The 26,727-nt window shown below is 41.0% G+C and overlaps 1 protein-coding gene across 1 annotated transcript; it reads left to right on the top strand.

Annotated features, from left to right (window-relative positions):
• The first annotated feature begins 1,495 nt into the window (after positions 1–1,495).
• GPI (glucose-6-phosphate isomerase) lies at positions 1,496–25,989 on the top strand. Its single transcript, XM_074582924.1, has 18 exons — positions 1,496–1,887; positions 6,850–6,940; positions 7,863–7,931; positions 10,800–10,919; positions 13,027–13,110; positions 13,220–13,366; positions 15,143–15,214; positions 16,281–16,325; positions 17,123–17,176; positions 18,091–18,151; positions 19,839–19,882; positions 20,098–20,250; positions 20,592–20,721; positions 21,040–21,116; positions 22,456–22,584; positions 23,102–23,177; positions 23,262–23,328; positions 24,915–25,989. Exons 1-18 carry the CDS (start codon positions 1,769–1,771, stop codon positions 25,036–25,038), a joined length of 1,662 nt encoding a protein of 553 aa, XP_074439025.1. The 5' UTR covers positions 1,496–1,768; the 3' UTR covers positions 25,039–25,989.
• Positions 25,990–26,727: the final 738 nt, after the last annotated feature.

Raw genomic sequence — 26,727 nt, 5'->3', positions numbered from 1 at the left:
AATGAAATCCCATTTGCCCTGATTGGAGAAAAATCAGACAGGTAAGTCAGGAGTGTTTCATGGCTGGCTATCAAATGCTGTCAGTAAGGCTAACATTTTAAAAAGGGTATTTGTTCTCTCCCTATGACTAATAGGAGATATCTATTAGGCCAAAGAACTTTACATCCTGGGTTACCATGTGACTATGAACAGGAGTCTAGGATTATTGAGGGGTGTATCATGAAGGCCTTGGAAAGGAAGGAAAATGTGTGAAGTTTACATGGCAATATGTACAATGACCTAAGTGTCCTCTTAAAGACCTTCTGGGCACTTGTGTGCTTCTTTGTGGGATCAAGTCCATAGCTGCTACTTGTTGTTTCACTTTCCTTCCTTCAACGAAGGTAGGCAGGGAACCACATGCATTCATGGATGGTCAGGTAGATTTGGGCACTATGAGAGAAGCAGCTTTGCCTTGGAGAAATTGCACAAACCTATGACTGGCAGGGATGAGAGGGGCCTCCAAAAATGTAAAAAAAATGAAAACGTATAAGGCGATTAAAATTTATTTTGCTGAAGAAAAAGGCTTTGGCCTATTAAACAGTTAAGTCTGAAAAAGTAAATCTTTGGAACAAGTGAGTGTGAGCTAAGGAAGGACTTTTTTTAGACAGTCTGTTATCGCTATACCAGAGGTACACACTTGTTAATATAATTAAGGATCAATTAATAATATTTTTTGTTCAGCAGCAAGGAAAAAATGCTGATTCTGCTGCTTAAGACTCAGGCTGTGATTTTAGTAATCTGCGCCAAGTTCACGCTCTGTGACTCTGATTTAGGCACAGATCCATAAAGGGGCTTAGCTGCTTAAAATACGACTTCACTGCGATTTATTCACCTAAGCCGCAGAGTGCAATCTCTGCAATCTGACATGCTCCTGTACACGCCCGTGTTGAAACAACATTCTGCTTTTATGCCCAGAACAGCCTTTTTTCCCCCCCGAAGCCGGGCGCAGCTGCGCGCCGGCCTGCCCTGGCCTGCCGTGAGTCCAGCCCCGGCTCGGCCCCTAAGCTCCTTACGCAACGGCCGGGGAAAGCCAAGGCTCTGGGCGCAGCCGACATGTCGTGCAGGGAACGTCTCGAGTAGCTGGCAGATGATGCCAGCAAAAAGGGTGGGCGCCCCTTTGCGGGGTGCAGGACAGGTTTCGGGATGGCGCTGATGCCGAGCGGGGGTTCAGCGCCACATCCCATCCCTGCGGCCTGGTGCCGGCCCCAGAGCGGAGCGGCGCTTCCCTCACCGCGCTCCTCGGTCTCCGCCTCGCAGGGCCGGGCCCTGCGGCCGACACGGTTAGAAATGAACCCCGAGGAGGCGACGCTGGTTTTAACCAGGGCAGCTCCCTGCGCGCCAGGCCCTGATGCCGCCGCGGCGGCCGCCCGCGGGCGAGCAGGGCGGTCAGCGAGGTCCCCGCCGCCTCGTGAAAGGCGAACCGCTCACCCGGGGCGCGCAGCGCAGCGCCCAGGGCCGGCCACCCCTCCGCGAGGGCCACTAGCCCTGCCCGCCCCGCCGCTGCGGGCCTCCCCCCTGCGCGGGACCGGCGGGCGGAGCGCTGCCCCCCCACCCCCGCTGGCACGGCAGCGAGGGAATCCCGGCGGCCCGCCGAGGGGAGGGGGGCCGGGGCGGGGCCGGCGGCGGGAGGCCGAGCTCGCCGGTATAAAGGCGGAGGCGGCGGCGGCGGCAGCTGTGCTCGCTTCCGCGCCTTAGACCGCATCCGTCTCAGCGCTCCCTGCCCGCTAACATGGCGCTCTCCAGCGACCCTCATTTCAAGAAGCTGGTGGAGTGGCACAAGGCGAACGCCTCCAAGCTGGTTCTGCGGCAGCTCTTTGAGGCCGACAAGGATCGTTTCCAGAAGTTCAGGTGAGGCTGGGCGGCCCCCGCCCGCCTTTCCCCGCGGCCGAGCTGCGCAGCAGCCGCCCCCGCCCGCCCCAGCCACCGCCGCGGCCCGACGGGCCCTCACGGGCGCTTCCGTGTGCGGGGCCCGGGGCGGTGCGGGGTGCCCCCCCCCCCCCCTCAGGTGGGCCTCGCCGCGGGCGGGCTGGCGGGATGCGCCCTCAGAGTGCGGAGCCCCGGCATTTTCCGCTCCCTCCCGCCGGCGCGGGGCCGGGATGGCAGCGGGGCCCGGCGGGGGAGAGCACCGCGCACGCTGCTGGGCTCGCCCCCGTCTCGCTGGCCTGTGTGGGGGCCGGGGGAGGCCGGCGGGGGTCCGGCGGGGTGCAGGCCCCGGTCGGGCGGCGGTAGCCCTGGTCGGAGGGGCTCGCCCCGGCAGCCCCCGCTGAGGGCGGCCCTGCCCGCTCGTCCTTGACTCATCCTTGCAGCAGGGTACGTGCTGGGAAGCACAGCGCCGGGCTGCGGCTCGCACAGCGGCATTGTGGGTCCCGCGCCTCTCACACCCGCCGTGCTTAGTCACGATAAGCCCCGCGATAGGATCGCCAGCAGCCGTCCATCCGCCTGTGCCCCCGCCTGTCAGCAGCGCGGGCGAGCCTCCCCCTGCACCACACGGCGGCCGGGGGTGTCTGGCAGGTTTATCCCTCCCTCGCCTCGTGCTGCTAGCGTTACGGAGCGTGCATGGCAGCGGTTTTGCTAGAGGAGGAAGTAAGACGTGGAAGCAATGTAGTAGTGTTCAGCGGTTTCATCCTGTAAAGCGGGACTCGCACTTTCTGTGCGCTGCAGACTGTGCTGAGAAGCGTGTGTGGTTACGGTGTTGGACTGCAACAGCAATTTGATAAGCCTAATGCTATTTAATGCATCCCTGACGTGAGTTTTAAAGCAAGCCTGGGTAATACAGGTACAGTGGGCTGCTGCTCTCCAGTGTTGAGGTGACTTGTTGCATGTATGAATCTTTCCATTAGTATCCTAGGTAAAGCGACTTCTCTTTCCTCTCGAGCTCATTAGCTGCTTCTTAACTAGTAATTAAACATCACATATGAAGTCCTGCATACCAGTATACAAGAGCTAAAATGTCATTTGAAAGGATTGAAAAGGTATGCTGAATTTTTAGAGTATGGACTTTATGTGGCTCTTCTAACTTTTTATGCTGTTAAGATCTTTATTAATATTACCTTATACGAATCTACTAGCTCTTTTCTTATAGAGCTAGTTCTGGTTGCAAATTTTCCTTATCTCCAGTATATCCCAAGAGACTGAATTTGATAACATCCTTGGAACAAAAGAGAGCTGAGACAAGCTAGCTAAATAAATCAAAAGGTATCATCAAGAAGTTTCTTTCAAGGCTCCTTCCTCAATGGTTTGAGCAAGTACTCCTATTGAGGATAGCACTGCATCTTAATCTCATTGGCTGTCACTTTCATATTAACTAAGCTACTTTAACCATAAAATATACTCTCAGTCTCAGATAGTTTGTATTTAATTGCTCTTGTGAATGTGTAATATATTTAGACTCTTTTTGAGTGTTAAACTGTCACAGTATACAGTTAACCAAGGAGAAGATATTTGACAACTGTCCTTTCAGGCACACATGCTCATCTCTAACACGTTTTCTCCATGCTGAAAGAAATCAGTGTGTCTCCTAGAACGTGTTTATCTGACTTTTTTGTGAAACATTTTTTTACCAAGGTTATCTATTTCAAATAGCTGCCCAACTTAATGTCCTTTTGTGCTGCCCATAAGGATAGGAAAAAGTCAAAATGTTTGAAATTTACTTAATCTATCTTAATCCTTTCTTTTCATGATTTCAGTCCTGTTTCCTGATAAACCTACACATTCTGGACCACCAGGAGAACTTTCTCGTAGCAAAGTACAACTACAGAAATGGCAGCTGGGGTTAGTTTGATGGATCTGCTTGTGTACTTCTCGCTGATTGCCACTTTGTCAGCCAGATCAGCAGGATGATGGTAGTTAATGTGTGTTGGAAGCCTAAGCAGTCTGGAGGCTTGGCCACAAGGTCCTCTGTAATTTGCGCCTCTCTCCTCATGTGAAATTAATCTTTATGAATACCTTTCACTAAGTTCTGCTAGGTATTATCATAGAATCATTGACTGTCTCCCTTCCTTCAGAAGGAAAAGAGAAACCTATACCCACATAAAAGTGCTTCCCAGTACTGGTTCTGGAGAAATTTCAGACTGGTCTGAACAATTTTTAGTCTGAATATTTTTATCACTGAGCACAAATATCTTGTTAATGTTATTATGAGATCCTTACACTCACTGTGTCCTACAGAGTATAGATAGAAGATCCTTTTTTCATTTTGTCCTTTTTTTCTTCCTCAGAACTTGATTATTCCTTTTTCCTGATGGGGAGTGTAGTCAGACCTGGAGGGTATGCTTTGGCTTTCTTTGCCACCCAAATGTAAGGTCTGGTAGGAACAGTGGGTCTTAACAACATGGCTTGTTCACTAGAAACACTCCACTAGTTTTGAAGGGGTTAGAACTGATACGATGCAGCTATTGTAAAACTCAGCAGATAATTGATGCCTGGATGCAGATTAAGGTACTCTTGATGCAAATAGCTGGTGCAAGATATAAAGCCCTGGTATTACACTCCTGCTAGCTGGCTTGTCCATTATGAAGGATCAGAAAGAGCCTCCAATCTAAATGGAAAACATATCACCAGGGAATCCATGTCTAATCCATTTAGGGGTTGCATACAGCTGCTTTAGTTTGTGTTTAATGGGAGGTAAAATCATTCTGAGATGCTGCAGGTGACCTGCCGATAAAGGGCTGCGTCACTGAAATGTGGATGTGGCTTACGTGACAAGTCTCTTGTTCCACCTGGGTAGTGCTACCATTAGCTGCTGCATTGCAGAATGGGTAGTGTAGCAGAATGCAAGTGCTCTGCAGGGGTTTGGGTTTCTGTTTAAATAAGGGGTGGATCCCTTGGTGTGAGGGTTTAGGATGAGATTCCATTGCATGCTGCGCGTTCCATCTTGTGTGTGTGTAAGTTAGATCTGTTAGCCATTGCTTGCTTTTTTGCATGAAATGTCTCGGGATGCCATCTTCCTGCAGTTTCCTCAAATGAGCAGTGATTTGAATCCAGCCAGAATTTCATGGTGTACTTGGTCGTCTAGGTCTAGTGAGATGGATGTTTATTCATATAAGTAAAATAACAATGAAATGTACAAGTAAGCCATATGTCAGGTAAATACCAAGAAAAGATTGTAAGGATTTCCTGTTTATGGAGTAGAACACTGGGAAAGACTATCTTTGTGTATTAAACTAGTATGAGACTTAAGAGTTCTACTGCTCTAAACAGTTGAAGTGTTAGTATACTAATGGTCTTGCTGTATCATTCGTAAAACGTGTTCAGATCTTTAAATAAATGGCATCAAATCTCAAATAGAAGGACTTGCAGGATTTGTTCTTTTTCTTCTGTACTGTATTGATAAACAGCACATTTGGCAGGTGAGAGCTAACAATCCCTCCCTTAGCCAGCCGTATTTCAGGTATCCTGGTGCTGGGTGGTCAAGGTTTCAGGATTACTCTTTGCAGCCCACTGAAGAGCAGGGTGATTAACGGTATTGATGCTGGTTTTCCTTACTTGCCTTGTGTTCTCACCTATAAAAGAAACACTCTTCTAAGATTGTGCTTGAAGACACCTTCCTTTCCTTATTTAGTGTCTCTTGTATTTTAAGACCAGAAAAAGCACATGTTACTATGTGTTTCTTCAAGTTAATGAGACCACCGAAGTTTCTAGGCCTTGCTGATTATTACTGTTACTGCAAGTTCAGCTCTGTTCTTGCTTTGCAGAATCTTGCCTGCTCTGTCATATCATGTCTGTTTGGATTACCAATTATGCCATGGTTTGTTCCTGCAAAGTCTCTGGCATTACGTGGTCACTAAGATAACAGTGCATATTTCTGTGCTCAAATATTGGGAAAGAAAAAGCAGGGGAGATAATGAACAATGCGGAAACATTGAGAATTTACATGCATGCAATTTCCCGTGGCTTGTGCGTGTGGAGCAAAAGTGGGAGTAAGAGATAAATGGCTGGCTGTGCTTTTATAGAAGGACTACTGAATTACTTACAGAACTTTGATTCTTCAGTTTAGAGTAAATGTGTATATTTGGCTGTAAATTAGTGCAAAGAAGAAATGGGTAGAAAACTGTGCTGTAAAGGACTAGGGGGACTGTATAACTTCTCACATAGATACAAGGCTGGTAAATACGAAGGGACTCACTTGATTTCTATTAGACTATGATTTCTGTGTTTCATCTCGCATGTAAACCTTAAAGTGCTTGTATTCTGAAGTGGTAGGCTATACCTTTCAGAGGAGGATTAGTTAAATAATTTGGAGACTTCCACTGAGTCAGTGAGGACGGTGAGACTACATCATGCACAAATGAGATTTAATTCTGCTTAGTAGTTGACAGAATGTTTCTGTACATGAAGTTGTACAGATTATAAATTTGGCTTATTAAGGTCTCCATATAAAAGCATGAGTATATTTGTTGAAAGGACCTGTGGGTAGACAGTTTAATTTTTTAGTAGCAAAAGAATGTGGCAAGCTTTTTACCTGTGATACATTAGGAAAAAGCTAATAATTGCTAGAGAATGCTAGTGGCTCCATGAAAACAGAATGTGATTGTCCAACTGTGCATTAAATGTACTTCATTGTATTTGGACTTTCACAAGCAGAAAATGGAAACTATAATTTACCTTGTTGAAAACCATGCTCTTAAATTAAAACACACTAGTAAGTCATTTTAGGAAACTTGTGGGGCAAATTGGTCCCTCAGTTAATCTTTACTAACTTGGTATAATTACGTTCACAATTATTTTGTAATCTGTAGAGGAGTTATCATTGTCGTCTTTAAAACAGTCTCTTCAGGAATGTGTGATTAAATGACTTGTTTGTTTTGGCAGCTTGACTCTGAATACTGATCATGGGGATATCTTACTGGATTATTCGAAGAACCTTGTTACAGAAGAAGTGATGAAAATGCTGATGGAACTGGTAATTCTTTAAAATGTTTAATTAATAAATAGTTTTTTTTTAAAGTTAACTTTTACCTGGAACTGATTATTTTAGCATTGTTTTTATGCATTTAGCTCTAAATTTGAGAGGCTGTCAAAGTTAAAAGGTATCTGTTTACAAATCTTGGCACTGTTTGAAGTCTTGCACTGTCCTTTAGTCCCAAGGTACAAGGCCAGTTTTCAATGCACAGATCTGCTTCTTGTGCTCACCGGAAAGATTTTTGTCTGTAACAGACCAGCTGGCATATGGCGCTGTTATTGAGGTCTACAGTAAAATAAGAGATCCATATACGGTTGTAAGAGAAGGTGATGTCTCCTATATGTGCAATTGAAATGCTACTTCATAGGTCATGCAGTCTCAATTTTGAGATTCATTTGCAATTGGATGCATTTCAAGAAAGAAGTTTGTCATTAACTTCAATTTAGCATGGTCCCTATATTTATAACCCTTCCTTAACTATTGGTCCATCCAAAGGCTTAGACCAGATAGGACACAGACTTTTAGAAAGGGAAGAACTAGCGAAAATAGCCATAGCAAAAGTAATTTTGCTACTCTTCATTTTTAAAAAAGAAATTCTAAGCTGGTACAGAGAATCACTAATGAATCCTGTAGCAATGTGACAAGATGAAACCGAGCAATTAAGGTGGATTCATTGCATCTTGGTCATTCAGCATATGTTACTGTAACCTTTTAAGGAAATAAACAGCATGCATAAAAATGCTTGCTTTAAAATAAAATAATTGATTTTTAAGGTAGGATCTAGTGGGTCTTTAATATCATAATTTTTGCTTCACTGTCTTACGTGGTACAGTAAAGCTACATTCTTTACTGTAGCCGGACCTTTGTAGTGCATGTTGACTTCTTACTATTTTTAAGAGGAATCTATTTTTACATTTCTCAGGCAAAGTCAAGGGGTGTGGAAAGTGCCAGAGAGCGCATGTTCAGTGGAGAGAAGATCAACTTCACTGAGGTAAGGCTATTTCTGTCCATGGTTCTCACCCTCAGTTATGCCTATATATTATGGATGCTCATGCTGTGTAAGAGAAGTCTTGAAAAAACTTACTCTAGTCGCTACTCTGAAATGCTGAGTGGTTGTAATGTTTGTCTTGCTACTTACATGAGAAATTTTTACAGCTCTGACAAAAAGATGTAAGAAAATGTGTGTGAATAAAGCTATTGAATCCTCCCTTCCGCATGCATTTTTTTTTTTTTAGAGATTTGGTGCTGCATTTTTTTTTCTTGTCTTCTCTTCCCTCTTTTGTAGAGAGGAAGATGAGTTAGATCTTGGAAAGGGCATGGAGCAGAGTGTTGCATTCCAGGTATCCCTTACATGCTTTTGCCTCATGTCAGTGTTCGTAAAGCTTAGTAAACTGCCCGCAAAGTTTTAGTGAGGATTGTGTAAGACCTTATGCTTTGGATTGCTGATGCTACGTATCTCTGGGTACATTTACCAGTACAGACTATAAATGATCTTGGGAAATTAGCCACCCCTTTCAGTAAGAGGATGAGTACCTTCCTCTTTTTATAGGTCTGAAGGTTGTAATTGTGGTTAAATCTTCACTAAAACATACATAAAACCAATGGTACCTTTTTCCTGAAATTAAAAATAGGATGAAAACTGGAAACTCAACAGTATAGCATGATTTATTAGTCTGCCTTAAATATTAAAGGCTATTTAGTACGTTTGAGGTAAATTCACAGAAATCAGTGTTTCCTTTGACTCGGTTATTGACTAATTTAGCTGTTGCACAAGCTCTTTGCTTAAAATAACTCAGCAGTTGGACGTTGTATTGTTTGTGAATGCTACATATTTGTAAAAATCCAGAGACAGAAAGAGATAAAGCTTCACTTGGAGAAATGGTTCGTCTTCCATGCCTTCAATTCACAGATGTAATTCTAGCTAGTGAAAAAAGAAGCAGGAAAAGAGAGTGATGAGACTTAAATCTGCCTGGAGGATTGGTTTCTCAGATATTGCCTCTCACTAGCCTCACGTAACTCAAATTGTTATGGGGTTAGCCCATCTCTGACTGTATTATTATGGAACGTATTACTCTTCATTGTCTACAGGAGAGCAAACGTAGCAGCTGAAGCCTTCTCAGAAGGATGCAATTTTCACAGGAAGCACTTAAATACAATACTAAACTGTGATGTGTTTGGCTTCTGCTGCTGGCTCCCTATTTTGCTACTGTCTTGGTATGGCAACTTTATGTAGCAATTACCTGCATGATGAGTCTAGAAACATCTTTCTCATTATCAGATTTTCTAATTTACAATCAGAAGTTAACGTGGCATTAGATTTAGTTTATTTAATTTCTTCTGTTTGTGTAGAATATCATATCAAGTTGGTTTGACTCTGGAATATGAGCATGTGGACAACGTGAAATTGTCATGAGACCTTAAAAACAGGATGCTGTCAAACAGCATGACTGAATAAACCTAACGCAATAAGACAGAAGGGAGCTGCTTAATAGCAAGAACTAACTTGTCTGCTACTCTTGTTCTGATTTAGAACACTTTTAAGCTATTTGTCTAAAGTATTTAAGACTTGTCTGTATTTGGTGCTGCAGGCATTGGCTGCATGGTGTGTGCTTATGTGGAAGTTCTTTCTAATGCGCCCAAGCATGTCATTGCCAGGTGTTTGTCCCAGATGAGTTAAAACTTGCAGCTTGACATGGCACAAAGACAGTGCATTACAAGGTAACTCATCTCTGACCACTTGTTATGGGGATGGTCGTCATAGCCCACCCAATAGAAAAATAATTCTATTTAACAGTGGGCATCAGGTCAAACGTGACTGCTTCTCTTGATCAAGACAAAGCTTCTTTCAAGTCTGGTAGTGAGCAGTATTTACCAAATAATACTATTCCATGGCTGAGTGCTGCAAAAAAAAATTGCCCTTGTTCATCCCAAATTTAAAGAGCTTTTTCATATTCCAAGTCAGTAACCGCAAACTCAATGATTTTTGAATTAGCATTTGGTATTTAAATCATGACTTGGCAGTTCATATTGTCTGTGTTGTCTTTGTCTCACAATGCCTCTCATTGTAGCAAGGAACAATGAGGTAGGGCAGACTAATTTTTTAATTTGTTCATTAGTATTGGCTAACTCCTTCATTCTAGATTAAAGCTGTTAAGTTCCTGAACAGGTGAATCAGAGGCCAGATTTCAGTGCTTTGACTTCTGTATAACTGGAGAATTAGTATAACATGGTGTATGCTAACAGATTTTTTTCTCATAACACACCTACTACCTACTCTTGTGGTGTGCAAGTATTCAGGGAGTGTTTAATTGTGAGCAGTGGATAGAATAATGCAGCTATTGTATTCCTTTTAGTCAAATGTTTCAATGCATATTTGTCTCTTCCTATATGAAATGGACTACGCAAGGTAATTGAGAAAATAACTTTGGCTGCTTGTTATGATTGATTTTTTTTCAGTATCGTCATTAATAGGAAACAACATCCTTGTATACCTGAAGCATGCCAAAATGACTAAGATCACATCACTGACTACTGAATATTGCTGAATTCTGAACCTCAATCGTTAAATGCCTTTCAAGGGATTTTGAGCTTTCTTTTCAAAGTAAACCAATAAGCTATTGGTTTATTTAGCATATGATATGCTTTTGTAAGCCCTCTGCACTGATTCTGTGAAGCGAGAGGGTGATTTAGATAGCTGGTGGTGAGTGTGTATACACATACACGCACTACTGCTCTACTAATTCCAGTTAATGTAAAGGATTTTAAAGTTTGAAGATTATACTACCTTCTGGATGAGGCACCTGTGGTCCCTCAGTATAGTTTGGAAATAGCTTCATCAGTTTTTCCTTTCTTGTTTCAGAACCGAGCTGTGCTTCATATTGCTCTGAGAAATCGTTCCAATACACCAATACTTGTAGATGGGAAGGATGTTGTTCCAGAAGTGAACAAAGTGTTGGACAAAATGAAACACTTCTGCCAGGTATAGAGTATCACCTTAGCTTATTTTTCATATATTTGTTCTATACCTAACTAGGTTCTTATGTGTGTATTGTGAAGCATTGTTTGTAGGCTGGTTCACATGAATTATTGTGCCCTTGTTTGAGGCTTATAATATTTCTGGCTCAAGCATGCAGTTGGAGCTGGTTTTTTAGCACGATTCACTTTTCTCTCTGCTTCTAATTGTTATTTTTTCTTTAATAAGCTCTCTAGATCTTATTCTTTTAGCAGTAGTCTTGCATTTATTTCAGAAGACTCATAAATCATTAAGTGTCACTAAAATATTGCCTTATTTCTTCTTGCTAATTTTTTAACTACTTGACTCTATCAAGTAGAAACTGCTTCTTAAAATTCTTGTAAAGTCAGGAGAGAGGTAGAACCTCCCAGCTCACTTGCAATTTGATTATGCTCTACTTAAATAGTTTCTTAAAGGAATCTGACCTAAAGCCAGAAAAACTTCATGATTCTATTCTGTTTGTAGCTTTAGCAGCATGAAAGTTTTTGTTGTTGTTGTTCCCTAGTTAATAGAGCAGCTGTTATCTTCAAATATAATTAATTGTTCTTTTATTCTGTACATCTTTAAAATGTAGGCATCTGTCAGATTGGTTGAGGAAATGCTCTGAAGAACTTCATAGAGCACTCTAACAAAGTCAAACTTGTTTGATAAAACTAATCAATAAAAGCTCAACTAATAGTTTCAGTGCATTTTAAACACGGCTGCAAGGAACTGGACCTGCTTGCTTACTATTGTCTTAACCAGGTGGTAGTGGCCAGTGTCACTGCCAACTCATTGTTAACCTATGCAAAATGAGCCTGGATGATGTCCAGTTCCTAATGGATGAATGCCAAACCCACAATAACTGACACTAACTGGTCTGAATTTGGTAGTTTCTTCAGATAGTGCAAGAATTGAGTGGCCGCAGAAACTCAATGGCCTGTTTTCCACTGTAGAGTTTTTGAGTCTCAATCTACTGGTCGAGATTTTGGTAGCGCAAAACAAGAGTTTTCAGCGGTGCCACCCTCTTTATTGGTAGATGGTTTCAATCACCAGACCCTGTGAACATCACTTTCCATGCAGATGTCTTTTCTGCAAAGTAAAAATCATGTTAAGCAGTTCCTTTGGAAAGATTAACAAAGATGCTTGCTTCAGTTAACTCACTTAAGCGGATGGGATTTAAAAACTATGGCACCATCGTCTACAGGCGACAGGAATGGTGTATACTAAAAATGAAAGCTTTTTGTTTTCCAAACAAAAAAATAACTTATACAGCTGCAGGGAAGAAGAGCAACTATCAGCATAAACAGGTGATTTCTGGAAAAATTGCTTTAGAATTGGGGAATGTATGTAGAAGTGTGCATGATACTGGAAAGATTCCTTTTGTGATTGGAACAAATCTAATGCATAGGTGGTACATGATGGACAAAACTCAATGCAGTGTTTTGCTATTACTTAATGATTGTAACTTTCTCTGTCAGAACTCTCAGTAACTGTTTAAAACAGCAATTATAGAGCAGAAACCTGTACTATGTGCTGTTAAGGTGATGCCCAGAAATAAATCTTAATGCAAAACATACATGCAATAGAAAAGCTTTTTGAATATTTGGTTTGCCAATAAATCTCTATCTCTGTGGCTTTATTCATATTTTAATGTCCTTGCAGTTTAGTTAGCGAAGTTGCTTCTAATTAAAGACACTTAAAGAACACCTTCAGGTTCAAATATTTGTTGCAACTAGTTCAATGCGCAAGACTTTAACTTTTACCTTGATTTCTCTTGCCTTTGCCAACACTCTGTTATAAATGCTGTAGCAGTCGCAGAGGAGAGTTTGATCTTGCAGTGTGTTTTTTAAATATGTGTGTTAGGCTTTTAACACTTAATGAGGTGTCATCTTAGACATAACCAAATGTCTAGCTAAGAACGTGAGTGTAGGCTTTAAAAGTCTAGAAGCTTGAAAGTTGTTTCCTCAGGGTCTTCCTACAACAATCCTGAAAACACAGCCTATTCCCAGTGTTATATCACTCACTCTAGTGCAAGTATAAAACAGTCATTGCAATGGTGGTGTGTTGTTTTTTTTTTTTTTTTTTGCCACAGAGAGTCCGTAGTGGTGAATGGAAAGGCTACACTGGAAAGGCAATCACTGATGTGGTCAATATTGGGATTGGTGGCTCTGACTTGGTAAGTTTCTGACACATATATATATATATAACTATCTATATCTTCCACATCTTTTTGTGTGGGTGCATGCTTGTGGTGAAGATAAAATCTAATTGTTGCTTCTGTCTAGGGCCCTCTGATGGTAACTGAAGCCCTGAAACCATATTCCAAGGGAGGCCCTCGTGTTTGGTTTGTATCCAACATTGATGGTACTCACATAGCCAAAACCCTGGCTGAGCTTAAACCAGACACTACGCTCTTCATCATTGCATCAAAGGTATGTCTAATACAAGCACTGTGCTGTGACTGTCTCTAATGGTAAAGGATTCAGTCAGAATAGAGATCTGTCCGCAGGAGGATCTAGATCAGGGACTTCTAGTGTGGACTATTTCTATACAGGCCTGTTGTGATTCATCCTAAACTTACAGTATAAGGTTGTGTTGCTACTGAAATACTTGAGGATCTAGAAGTCAAGTGCTGAAAACGACTTGGCCTAAACAAGTAAGACACATAAGCAATTTCATGTTGTTTAGGATGTGTTTCTCAGTCAACACAAGTTTAAGCTTTATTCACAAAAGTTTATTTCATTCATTGTACTTCTCTGTGGTTGGAACGTAGGATCCTATGTGGTTATTTCTTTGAAATTTAAGATCTTGTTGCCTCATTCCTTACTTTTATTTAAGGTTACTCTTGGTCATTTATCTTAGGTACAGTGTTACTTGTTAACCGTGGGGTTCTTTTGCGTTTATGTTTTGCATAAATGAATTGCGTGTAGTTTGGGATCTTCATTCTGTTTTAGGGTATTATCAAAATGTCTTCACCTAAATAACTTCAAAGCTGGGTTCCTTGAGCACTGTAAATGCTAAGCTTCTTTACTTATAAAGAGGTAAAGATAGTCTGCTGGTAGTTTATAAGATGACACTTATTTCTGAATACAGGCTTACTAGCTGCCTCTTTAAGTCTTGCCTTGCTAATAGCTTATTCTGTAAACATAATTGCTGGCTGTCATCTGCCTTTGAGGAATGCTTCTGTCTTAGCAGAGGAAACTGATGAAGACAAGCTTCATACTTATGCAATTTGGGTCACCTTCATTTGTAAAGCACAGTAGAACCTTTCTGCTGTTGAAGACAGAATCTTCAACAAATGAACATGTGTGTAATGCTGGCCATGGTCTGCAGTGCTGCTCATTACTTATCTTGGCAATACTGCAGCTGAGCAACAACTTATGGAATAATAAGGAAACTTCACAAAGTAATACTAATGGTCACTTTGATAATTGAGTTCAAGGATCACGGTTCAAAGGCTTAGAAGACTGCCTTGAAATTGAAAGAGTAAGACTTCAGTTTCTGTTTGCCAGACTGTAGTTAAATAATTGGATATATTTGGAAGAGGATGAATGGCATTTTTTTGTTTTCCATAACAGGCTTGTGTTTCATAATAAAATATTTTGGGAGATGGATGAGAGTAGGTTGAATCTAGTGTTCAACCTTAAAGCTAAATTTTGATGGTTGAGTAAATCAGAATGGTTGTAGATACTTGCAAAACTGCATGACTGAACTTCTGTGCACACTTCATGAAGCAGGAAAATGTTTTCCTCTAATCAGCAAAACAAAATTATGGCAAGACTCTTAGCAGAAATGCGTGTTCCTGCATGAAGAGTAGGAATTAAAGAACAAGAGGACAATCCAGCTAGGTTGTTCTGTTTTGATGCTCAATTAGTTCCATTTTAGTTGAATGATAAAACTTCATATTTAGTCAAAGACTAAAGTAGAAAACGTTAGTCTCAAGGTTTTGCATAACAGTTTGGGCGAGGGAAGGTAGGAAATGGGGAATAATTATTCACATTCCAGAGATATGCTAGTTTAGATAGGTAAATCTAGCAATACTAGTCCTTACTGGGTTGATAAGCTTGCTTTTTTTTCTGAAATCTGGCAGCAGCTGTATTATGAACATCTAGAATCACTCTGCTCTGATTATTTGGAACATATGTTTTAGCAGCCTGAACTTGTTTAAGTACAGTGTTTTACATACTTTCTTGTTTTCCAATGTGCAGACTTTCACCACCCAAGAAACTATCACCAATGCAGAAACGGCCAAAGAGTGGTTCTTGCGTGCTGCTAATGATGTAAGTCTAATATGTTTAGGCCTCGTAAGAGAACGCAACAGCTTTTCGTTGTGCAGTTTCTCTGTGGTCAGCCTGTGTGCTTTGGAGCAGAGCCAGTAGCTGCCCAAATGTGAGCTGTAGAGCTCAGCAAATGCTGTACATACAACATTTGAGTGCTTCATGCTTAGTAACAGGCTGTTATATCTGATCAAAGTGACAAACCCGCCAGTTTTTCATTATAAGTGGTGGTTGTACATTGTTCCCCTAAATCCTGCCTGCTAAATAAGAGTGTAGTATTTGCATTAGAGCTGGCTAATAATTTGGTGGAACAACTGATAGGGGAAATCCAAGAGTATGGTGTCTATGTGGCATTACCTTCCAATTCTTGGCAAATCTTTAAAAACTAGAAGTGAAGCTATGGTTGTAGTGATATACTGACATTTCTATGGCAGATGGCTGTGCTATGAATAGAAACCTTGTATTTGGCTCATTCTCTCCTATTTCTAACCCTTAAAAGAAAGAAGCAGGTACTGCCTACTCAGGTAATTAAGACGGTCTTTAACCTGTTCCAGTCAGGGTAGTTGTACTTAGTTTGAAAGCTAGGCTTTGAAATTCCTTGTTACGCTGCTGTTGCAGATGACTCATCTTTGTTCACCAGAACATTTCCTGAAAGACCAAAGTCTAAATCTGAAGCTTGAGATTAATAAGTACTTTGAATTGTCTTGATTTTTTTTTTTGACCCTTGCCGGAAGGGTAACGCATGTACAGCAAACTCCATCTGCTCCAAAACAGTGGTAGTGGCATTCCAAACTGATAATGTACTCTTAAGGAACTCATGTGCTGCTCTAAGCAAGTGACTGCTTCCAGAGGGCTTCACAAGAATATTATCAGAACATTATCTTCAGGCAGGCATGCTGCCAAATCCCACACTGAATGTGCATAAGATGACTTCAAGTTGACAATGCAAAAATCTCTGCTGATAGTCAACAGTATTTTGTTTAAATGTAAATGGTAGCAGATCATCTTTATGACCACAAATCAAAATAATTGGCATTCTAGATCTAACAATCTGTTTATTTTTATTAAGCCTTCAGCTGTGGCCAAGCATTTTGTTGCCTTGTCTACCAATGGCGTAAGTATAACAAATCTATTTTATTTTCCTGATTTTGTCCTCATTTTAAAATCCAATAAGGAAGCCTGTCTTTTAAGGCACTGCTACTTGAATACCAATAGTTAGCCTTCATCTTGAAAGGAAGCATATTTTTTTCTACTGAATCACTTCTAGAGTGATGAACTGTAGTAAGATTGGACCTTCATTATAGATTTGTGCTTTTTCTGCTAGAGCTTTAAGTTGGAAATCAAGTTTTCTTACTCCTGAAATGACTGTTCTGTTATCAGTGAGTGTTACCTGTAACTGCTTAAGCGTGTGTGAATGCAGTTATGTAAATAAATATTACTCTCTGAGACTCAAGTAAGTGCTAAGTGATGCAGGTAGTTTGTGTGAATAATCTGTAGCCTATGGTGAGCATAATGTATCCTGAGTGGTGTTTCATGCAAAAGTATGAAGTAGAAAGACCAATAGCAATTAGAAAAAGTCTCTGCAATAATTGAGAGGCTGTTGGGTACTGTGGTGTAAAATTCCTTTCATCCATTCTGGTTCTGTTAAGTGTGAACTGAATGTCAGTCCAACTCCTAACTCTATTGCCACTTAGATTGACCAGAAAATGAGTGCATGTCACTGATTTTATTTGAGACTACTGAGTAGTGATAGTGATCTCTGGGAATGAAGGTGTACTTTTTTCTGATGGATGCATGTAGTTGGGGAATTGGGTATTTAATAGGTACCAAACTTGTATTTGCTAGACACAAAGATTTTTGAGAATGTTCGTTTTACTTATGGTGTTCTTACATGCTTTTTTTTTATTCTAGCCTAAAGTTAAAGACTTTGGAATTGACCCAGAGAACATGTTTGAGTTTTGGGATGTAAGTAAATGTCTAATGTTATGTGGTAAATGTTAACTGTTAGAATTATCTAACTTGCTTCAGAAAATGTGAACTAGATGTCACAGAGCTGCCAAAATACTTAAATTATAGTAGTTATGTTCTCTGTAGTGAGACATCTAAAAACTTGTAATGAAAGGCAAATTGAGAACATGTCAGGAAAGCAAAACATTCTTGTCTCTTGGCCATTCTGTTAAAATCCTGCAGTCAAAGGTCTGAACAGGAGCATTCTGTATTCTTGGCTGTCTCATCAGCTGTTGGGTAACAGGAGATACAAGCCTTAGCTTATTCCTCTGTGTAAGTAGCTTATTATAAGCTGTGACATTTCACTGTTGGGGTCTAACTGTGTATAATCTAGGCCTGTAAAGGTCAAACATCAGAAACGGGAGCCCAAATTGATATTTTGTAGCAGATGCATATTTTAAGTATACTGCCTTTAGTCTTGGCCCTTACACTTAATCAATGAGACGTAAACCAACCTGTTTCTGACTGTGGGCCTGAAAAACTAGATTCTAAAGCTGCTGTTTAGAAATTACCTAGAGCATTACCTTTCCCTAGATAGTGTTGTAGAGTTGCTGAAGCAGGCTTTACGTATAGAGGAGTGATATTAGGAAAGTGGTTAATATGAGCTGCAAATTAGTAATTGTAAGTGAACTGGAATCAAGGATCTACTTCAACAGATGTTATATAAATCAGACAAGTGGGATAACTTTGAAGTATCAAAAAATGCATACTTAAGGATTCATTAGGGGACTACTGTAAGGTGTTTCCCTTGAAAAAAATACTGATTTTTCTGAAAATAGTGTAAACACATGCTGATATTTTCTAATAATTTGAACAAGTTTGAATTTAAAAGCCTTTCACTTCTCCTGTCTAAACCAATCTCTTATTTTCAGTGGGTTGGTGGCCGCTACTCTTTGTGGTCCGCCATTGGTCTCTCCATTGCCCTGCATATTGGTAGGTATAACTCTGATACAACAATGCCAAGAATTAATCTGTGGAATGCATTAACAATAGCAGATTGTAGATCAGTTTTTGGGGCAAATATTATTTTACCCAGCCCGCTCTGAGTAGTTGCATGTTAGTGCTAAAAAACAATCTTTAATGCAATGGAAGTGTTGAGATATTAGTACTGTAAATGCAGTTTGGGAATTTACCCGTACTTAGGTACAATAGTCAAATTGCCTCTATTTAGTCACTTGCATAGCCAAAAGTGCCTGATTTATATAAAGCCATGTCAGTCTTGAAAATTAGACCTTGCATCTGACATTCTTAAACCGTTTAAGAGTAGGGTATTTAGTTTCTGTGAGTACATACACACTAAACATCAAAATCCTATGTCTCCAGTTCTGTATATGAGCTCTATTTAGCATCGTTAACTATCCCCTTCTCCCATTACTTCCTTTTGCCCCCAGTACTTGTTCTCCTAGGCCATAGGGCCCAATGATACAGGAATGCTGTTTCTATCTGCAGTTGACTGGGGAGCAACCATAGATCCTCTAAATTGATCCCCACCTGCTTGTGTTTTTATGGGGTAGCATTGGCATTTCTGATACGCAGATCTCAAATACACAATGAATGTGAAAGAGCTCTAAGAACTGCTGTTTCCTGGTGAGCAGGCTGTTCATCAGATTTGCAGTTGTTCCCTCATCACCTCTTTTGGATATTTAAAGTCTGAAACCATAATGTCATTTATTTTTCTAAATAAAAGCTAGAATTCCCTTAGTCTGAGGTTGGAAAAACATTGGTTTTGGTGTTTTTGGAATGATATGAATAGAAGTTGTCATGTGTAGGAAAACTTATGTGAACAGCAAAATAAACTTCAGTCAGGCACTTACTGTTTTGTCTGCAATAAACTGTTCATCTCTGCTGTCAGACAGATTTGGTGCTGACTGTTGACGTGCCAGTCTGTCTGCACTTCTTGCCTTTGTGTCCTTCGTCTCCCAAAGTTGGCTTCTGACCATAGGTAGAGCTTCTGCTTTGATTGCCAAGCACTTCACCTCCACTTTTCCGTATAAGAATTGGGATTTCTGGCTTTGCAGTAAATGATGGTATTAGTTAAACTACTCATTAGTGAAAATTAATGGTGATTTGAATACTCTAATTATAGAGCAAAAAAAAAAATCAGGTGAATTGTGAAGAGAACAGGGAAGGGAGGGAAACCTTTTTATTTGAAAAGATCTTATTACAGTTGTTTTTCCTTGGACCAACACAGAAATCCCTGCTGTGGTAGCCTTGCCCTGTTTTTTTGGAATATCTCTCCCACTGTGGCTGTGAAGTGACTAAGTGTTCAAACTTGCTGAGAACTATGTAGTGTTTAATACAGAGCCTGGTTTTAATGACTCTGTTTTCCTTCCAGTTGCTCATTCTGCCTGAATGGGGATTTTAGGCAAAAGTTTTTGAAGTATGTTGTACATATAAAGTATGAAGTTGGGCTTGCTCTGAAGTTCAGGCTTTAATCATAACGAAATATATCTGTCTTACAGGATGCAAATTTTAGAAATCAAAGTGCAGCTTTAAACTCAATTAGTAGTTGGGAGCTTTGCTGCATAAAAGGAATCTCAACTGTTTTACGGTTGTCTCTACAAGAAAAATGAAGCTTGAGTTCTAATAGTAAATATGAACTGACTTTTTCTGTTGTTAGGTTTTGACAACTTTGAGAGTCTGCTTGCAGGAGCCCACTGGATGGTGAGTATGTGATGCCTGTTTCAGATTTGCTCCTCTTACCAGTTGTTAGAAGATAACTGAAGGCAGGTTGGTTTCCCCATGTCCTCTCGATGCTTCTAAGATGACCGTGCTTGGGAAACTCTCCCTGGATCAAAGCAACAATTAAACAACTTAAGAGTTGGGAGGGGTGACAATTGCTTTATCAAAGTGTAATTCTCTTCCTATGTGTCACATAGGATAATCACTTCCATACTGCCCCATTGGAGAAGAACGTGCCTGTTCTGTTGGCCATGCTCGGGGTCTGGTATATAAACTGCTATGGATGTGAAACCCATGCCCTTCTGCCCTATGACCAATACATGCACCGCTTTGCTGCCTACTTCCAGCAGGTGAGGCTCAGACAGAGTAAAGATTCCAAGAGGCAAATAAGTATATATGCATCGTCCTATTTCTAGAACCAGAATCCATGTTTCTAGGTTAAAATTACAGTCACTTAAATTCATGTAATCAAGGACCTAAAGAGACTGTTGCCAAAATTCATATTAGCTTATTTGTTCAGCTAATTTAGAGATATTTTTTTCTCAGGCCTTTGTTATCTTGATGTCCATAAATTAAGCAGCTACATCCCTGACACTTAAGAAATTTCTATGAACAAGCAGCACTGATTATAGCTGAAGTATGTATGGAAACTGTGTGGTTCTGCAAGAAAGCTGATGTTCCCTTATTTTAGGGTGATATGGAATCTAATGGCAAATACATTACCAAGAAAGGCTCTCGTGTGGACTACAGTACTGGCCCTATTGTGTGGGGAGAGCCTGGCACCAACGGGCAGCATGCTTTTTACCAGCTCATTCATCAAGGTAAACCGAAACTGTTCAATACCTTGGTTTGGAACTAAATTCTGAATGGCTACAAAGCTGCAAGAGTCTACAGAATTGACACTGGTTTAGAGGTTGGGTTCTTATCTAACCTAGCATAACATTGCAGGTTTTAATTCTGCAATAAGCAGGGTCAACTAAAGCTGAAACTACTGAGCTGTATTGTCACTCCCCTCTGCTCTTAATAAAAAAAGCTTTTTGAAGTGGCTGGGTCTTCCAGTAACTCTGAAAATGGAGTGAGAATTGAAGATTTTCTAAGACTTTATGGTTGCAGGGTTATTAATAAGGCTTTTCTTATAGGAACTCGCATGATTCCCTGTGACTTTCTGATCCCAGTGCAGACCCAGCATCCAATCAGAAATGGCTTGCATCACAAGGTAATAAGTTCTTTGGTAGCGCACCCATATTTTCTTGTCTGAAGGCGCTGAAGCTTATTCAGTATTGCAGTGGGTGAGATTTCTAGATGTCCCTCTGGGAACTATACACATAGGCTCTGTGAACATTCACAATAGGTTTGAAAATACCTAAATTATAATTACATATTGTATGTAATACAGTGGTATTTCTCTTCTTGAAGAAATTGCAGCCGTGGTTCTTGAGGCAGGTCAATGGTGTTGCCTGTTGGGCTGCTGAGGCTGGAAAGAGTTGAGCAACTAAGTATTTGGAGACAAAAGTCCTTGTAGGAATTGTAAGGAGTGTAATTCTTGCAGAGTAGGAAGAAGCAGATTCTCAGAGCTGATGAAAACTTCCTTAGAGATGCTGTTGCAAGTCTTAAACTCTAGGACAAAATTTAGTGAGTATACTAGCATGGCTATGGTAGTAGCCTTCTGCACATAGATATTTTTTTAACCAGTCCATTTTTTTAATTTAATGTAGCATCCAACTAAAGATTTTCAGTGAACAGTGTGTAACAATTTTTTAAGTTCCATAGGTAGAAACTTGTCCAGGTCTACTACTTAGTGCATGCTTCTGAAAAAAGCATGTTTACTCAATAAATTTCAGTCTTGTCATGATTTCAGTTTACAAGTGCTATTTAAATTGTGTAATAGTCTTTATTTTTTTGTCAAGTAACACCAAGTACAGATGAAAGTTTTAGAACATGACTTTGCAAAAGAAAGGGGGGAAAGGTTTCATTTGACTGTAGGTATAGTCAAAGTTTATCTTCAATGTAATGGGTAGGAGGAAACCACACATGAATTTGCAAGCTAACATTAGGCAGGGAATAGGAAACTAAAAACTCCTACTGTATTGGTAGGGATTGGTATATGGTTTGCTGTGGGGATTTTCTTCATATAGAGTAAGTACAGCTTAGCTGTTTACCTCTGACTAATCTCTGCACCTGGCTTTCCATGCATATGGTGTAGTACGGGATATAAGTACAGGCTGTATTGGGTGAAAGGGGGGTGGGAAGTCCTGGCTCCTCTGCTCTCCCTGGGAGGCTTGCTGTCAGCTTCAGCTGGGGCAGGATTCTGCAGAATGGTCCTGGTTGTCTCTGTGTATGTGTGCTATTAAAATAGTAATCAAATCTCTGTCACTCTGAGGTAAAAAGCAATAGCCGGCATGCAGGTAAACCTACCGCAGACTTTACTGCCATAGTGCTAAAAACAAGAGTTGTAACTCTAGCCTAGGTCTTGGTCTAGATTCAAAACTCTAGGTATCGCTATTCCAGCTAAGAAAACAGTAGCTTGAGTCGATGCCTTTACTTCTACCTGCTAGATCCTTTTGGCCAACTTCCTTGCTCAGACTGAGGCCTTGATGAAGGGAAAGACTGCTGATGAAGCTCGCAAGGAACTTCAAGCGGCAGGCCTCAGTGGAGATGCTCTGGAGAAGCTCCTTCCCCATAAGGTAACCAGGCGTTGGCACTCCTCTGGTTAGCTGCTGTGCCCGGTGGTGAGGGCCCAGTGTTGGTCACTGCTCGGTGGAGTTTGCTAATGGGGCAGTGCCCTCCTCTGGCTGCCAAGTGCTACTGTCTTGGCTGCTGTGAAGGTTGTGTTACGGGTTCTACCTTGTCAGGTCTGGTGGAGCAGCCCGTGAATGGCACTCTTGCTAAAGCACGTGCATCTGTAAGCCTTCTGAGGCATCTCAGAAAGGATGAGCCCCTGGGATATTGACTTGTGTCTTATTTCTTCCTGTAGCCCATAATAGCCAGTAATGGTGCTTTGGAGATCACATTTTGCCATTGTGTTTGTAATAAAGCATAACAGTTTAGTGGTTGAAGTTGTTAACCTTAAAGCTTTCAGGGTTTAGCATTTGCTGCTAATACAAATAATCCAATGTGGGTTATCAGGAAAATATAAACTGCAAGTTTACCCAAGTGTGTTTTGCAACATACTAAATAACAATGTAACTCTTGTCTTAAAAGGTCTTTGAGGGAAATCGACCAACCAATTCCATCATGTTTACAAAACTCAACCCATTCACGCTGGGAGCCATCATTGGTAAGTAAATAGATCTCTCATCTGTGAGTGTTCATTAAGATTTTCTGATGAAGTTTATTGATAAATCTCTTTTTCTGCTTACAGCCATGTATGAGCACAAGATATTTGTTCAAGGAATTGTCTGGGATATCAACAGTTATGACCAGTGGGGGTAAGTCTCCTCGATCTGTTTCTTGTGTACTTACTGACTGTGGTATTCCTTAATCTGTCATGATTTAGAGAAAAGACATTAGGGGAAAAAAAAGGTGTTATCCTTAGAGCAAATTATTACAGGATAGTTCTAAATGAAAACAAATTTCTGGGGATAAGTCAGCAGGTATCCTTATTCAGCCATGCATGATGGTGTTGTGGGTACAACTTAAGCTAAGGACCTTTGTTTAGTCTGATTTAAAAAAAAAAATAAAATACTGTGAATGCAGAAAAGAGCCAGTAGTAATGAGTAAAATAGTCAAGCAGGCTGAACACATGCTCTGAGAATTAGGGAAGTAATTTCCCTTACAGAAGTGAAAGAAGAATTATTTTACCTGTGGAAACATTCAGTAGGCATTTGAATGGCATCTATTAAGCAAAAGACTGACCACATCTTAATCTTCCTATATTGGAGATACGAGAACATTCTCACAGATGTCTTCATATATAGGAGCCCAAGGTCTCATGCAAAGCTGCGCCTGTGACCAAGATTCATGGTAGACCCACCATGTAGAGAGAGACAGCAGCTTTATGAGGAGTTTGTCACTTTGTTGCTTTCAAAAATTGAAGACTTAATTGGGAGCTAATCAGATTCTTTTTAATCTGTAGTAATATTAACTGTTCAATATACTGTATGAAGACTTATGCAGGAGAAAGGGGGATTGGGAAATTAGTAAGATTTTTCCAGGTGAAACCTGCCTATGCTGTGAGGGGTTATTTGGAAGAGAAAGTTTGCTCTACAGGTTTTGAACAGCAGTTTACACTAAGCTTTCTTCTTAAAGGCTGAAAGGTAGTTCTGTCTCTGAATATGTTGTATTAGAACTGTGCTACCACAGCAAGTTCTTTAACTAAGATATTGTAGTAGAAACTGAAAATGGAAGACTGTCTAATAAAAGCTGATGTCTGCTATAAACTCTGAAATCAGGAGTGAGATAGGAGTAAGTACGGCTTTTACTGCAACACATCAAAATCTAAAACGGCATCCAAAACTATTGAGTATGGGGACGCTGAACCAGGCTAGTTCCTTGCAGCTGTTGGAATATCCTAGGTTCTTGCCCTGTCTGCAGTGGTAGCTCCTGGATAGCACGCTGTAGTGTTGGGGAGGGCTTCCAGGCCTGCAACTCAAACTGTTGTTTATTGTCTTGGTGCTACAGATAAGTGTTGTGAGTGATGTCATGTTCAACAGCAATGAGGAGCAGGCTGAACGCCTTCTGCATTGGCGCAGGCTGTGTAACACAAATGAGTACCAAGGGGAAAAGACTCTACTTAATTATTAAAACAAAACTTTCTCTCTTTAGACATTCTGTAATTTGAGAGCTGTCTGTTCAGCTAAACAGCTGTGAGGACTCCAGTTGTCCATGGCTGGCACTGAGTTGAATAATATTAAGTTTGTCAATTTGTGAAGGAAAAAACATTTGTCATAGTGTTCACTGTCAACTTACTTTCTACTGGCACCTATTTTTAACATCAATGGCTTATAGTAAATACTTTAAGTTGTTAGCACTAATGGCGTTTTTCTTCCTTCTTCTCCTGTTCTTATAAATGCAGAGTCGAGCTTGGAAAACAACTTGCCAAGAAAATTGAGCCTGAACTGGAGTCAGATGCTCCAGTGACATCTCATGACAGCTCAACAAATGGGCTCATCAGCTTCATCAAAAAACACAGAGCCTGAAATGAAAGATTTGGAAGACATCGACAATCTAACCACCGGATACCCAAATCTGTTGTAGTTGTGCTTTTTTAGCCACTTCTAACAAAAGTAGCACTTTACAGAGGTAGCTTCTTCACTTGTTGCATTTAATCTTGTTGCGTCAAGTGTTACAAATGAAAACTAGTTTTGTGAAACCCAGAGATTGTATAGTTGCTTTCTATTTTTGTGGCTGTTAATCTGTAAAGTGCAGCTGGTACGTCCCTCAGTTCTTATCCCTTGACTTCCTTAAAGATGATCACATATTGATATTAGAAAATAAAAGGTATGATGGATGAGTAAAACTTCTTCACTCTAACTTCAATGTGCAGACCTAGGAATACTTGCCTTGCTGACTCTGTAAGGCCCTCTGAAGCCAAGTAAATGAACTTCTGCCTCTTTGGACTGGTTCTGCTGTAACTGGAAACTAGAATGTGTTGAGAATCAAATCTACAGCTGTAGATTGTTCAGACTGCACAGTTTGGTGCATTTGAGCAAGATACAGCTTTTTCCAATGCTACTGTGAAAAGGAAAGCTTACTAATGTTTGGCAAAAGACCTCTTTGATTTGTCTATAAGCTATGGAAGCCCTATGTGGACAGTTATTCAAAAAGGAAGTTAGTTGCCGGAGTGACAGGGATATCTTTATTTTCCAAACAGTTTTCAAGAGTTTGTGAAGCATAAGCTTGGGATCACTTGCAGAAGAAATGTATTTTTGGTCTCCTCCAGAGGCAGTTTCTCTCATGCTTCTTAAATGGGCATCACTGTTCCAACAGAAAAAAATGAATTGAGAACAACTTAACTACTTGTAAACGAGTTGCTTACCTGCTTTCATTCTCTACTGCTGTTAACCCTCTCTGCTAGCAGACTAGCATGCTGTTGCTATTGTTCTGTAACACCTTTAATAAAGGTAAGACACAAGCATTGAAAGGAAAAATGTTAGCTGTGGTTCTCATACCCTGATCTCTTCATGACAAAGGCTACTGTGGCTACAGAGTCTGAGTGTAATTCTCAATGCATGTTTGCTGCACAGTCACGGGCAGGATCAAAAGCTTGATGTCACTGACATGGCGCAAACATGTAGCGCTTGTCTGTCTCCATGGATTGGAGTCGTTAGACTCAAGTATATATATAGTGCTAAGATGCTTTGCTTCTGATCAGCTCTGGGGAGCAATTTCTCTCTCCATGAAAAGAGAACCCACTAGAGGGAGGCATCACGTTTTCATATGAGGTTTGAAACTAAAGCACAGCCCTGTCCTCTTTCTCGGGGGGGTGCTGGGAACTCACACCTTCTCACTTCAAGGGTAAACCCTACTGGTTTGTTTCAGTACAGCTGTTTCACCTTTTGTCTGTTCCTCTCAGCAATTAGACCCCAGCAGCTGCTCTTGCAGAAGGAAGGCAGCCGTGTGTGTTCTTTAACTCCTTGCTTTTTCTCTAACTTTGCAATTGTTTCCAAAAACTATTTTTTTTTTCCCCTTGCAGAGGGTTTACTGATGTGCAATATAACATGTCTGACTATAACACATCAGGTGTTCTTGCCACCCCCTTTTAACCCGAAACGCTCCAAACCACCCCCAGAACACTGCCTGCGGCCCCAGCGCCCGCAGCTGCGCGCGGCAGGGCGCCCCCTGGCGGCGCGCGGGAGCGGCCCCGCCCTGCGCGAGCGCTCCTCTGA

This window comes from Larus michahellis, chromosome 4, assembly GCF_964199755.1.
Source record: "Larus michahellis chromosome 4, bLarMic1.1, whole genome shotgun sequence".
In the NCBI taxonomy this organism is placed as follows: domain Eukaryota; kingdom Metazoa; phylum Chordata; class Aves; order Charadriiformes; family Laridae; genus Larus; species Larus michahellis.
This window is presented reverse-complemented; position numbering and strand designations above follow the sequence as displayed.

Excerpts from the sequence above, each read along its gene's own strand:
- GPI (XM_074582924.1), top strand. The coding sequence starts at position 1,769 with ATGGCGCTCTCCAGCGACCCTCATTTCAAGAAGCTGGTGGAGTGGCAC. Across the intron at positions 22,585-23,101 it reads AGAAGCTCCTTCCCCATAAG|GTCTTTGAGGGAAATCGACC; the intron begins GTAACCAGGCGT and ends TTGTCTTAAAAG. Across the intron at positions 23,329-24,914 it reads AACAGTTATGACCAGTGGGG|AGTCGAGCTTGGAAAACAAC; the intron begins GTAAGTCTCCTC and ends TTATAAATGCAG.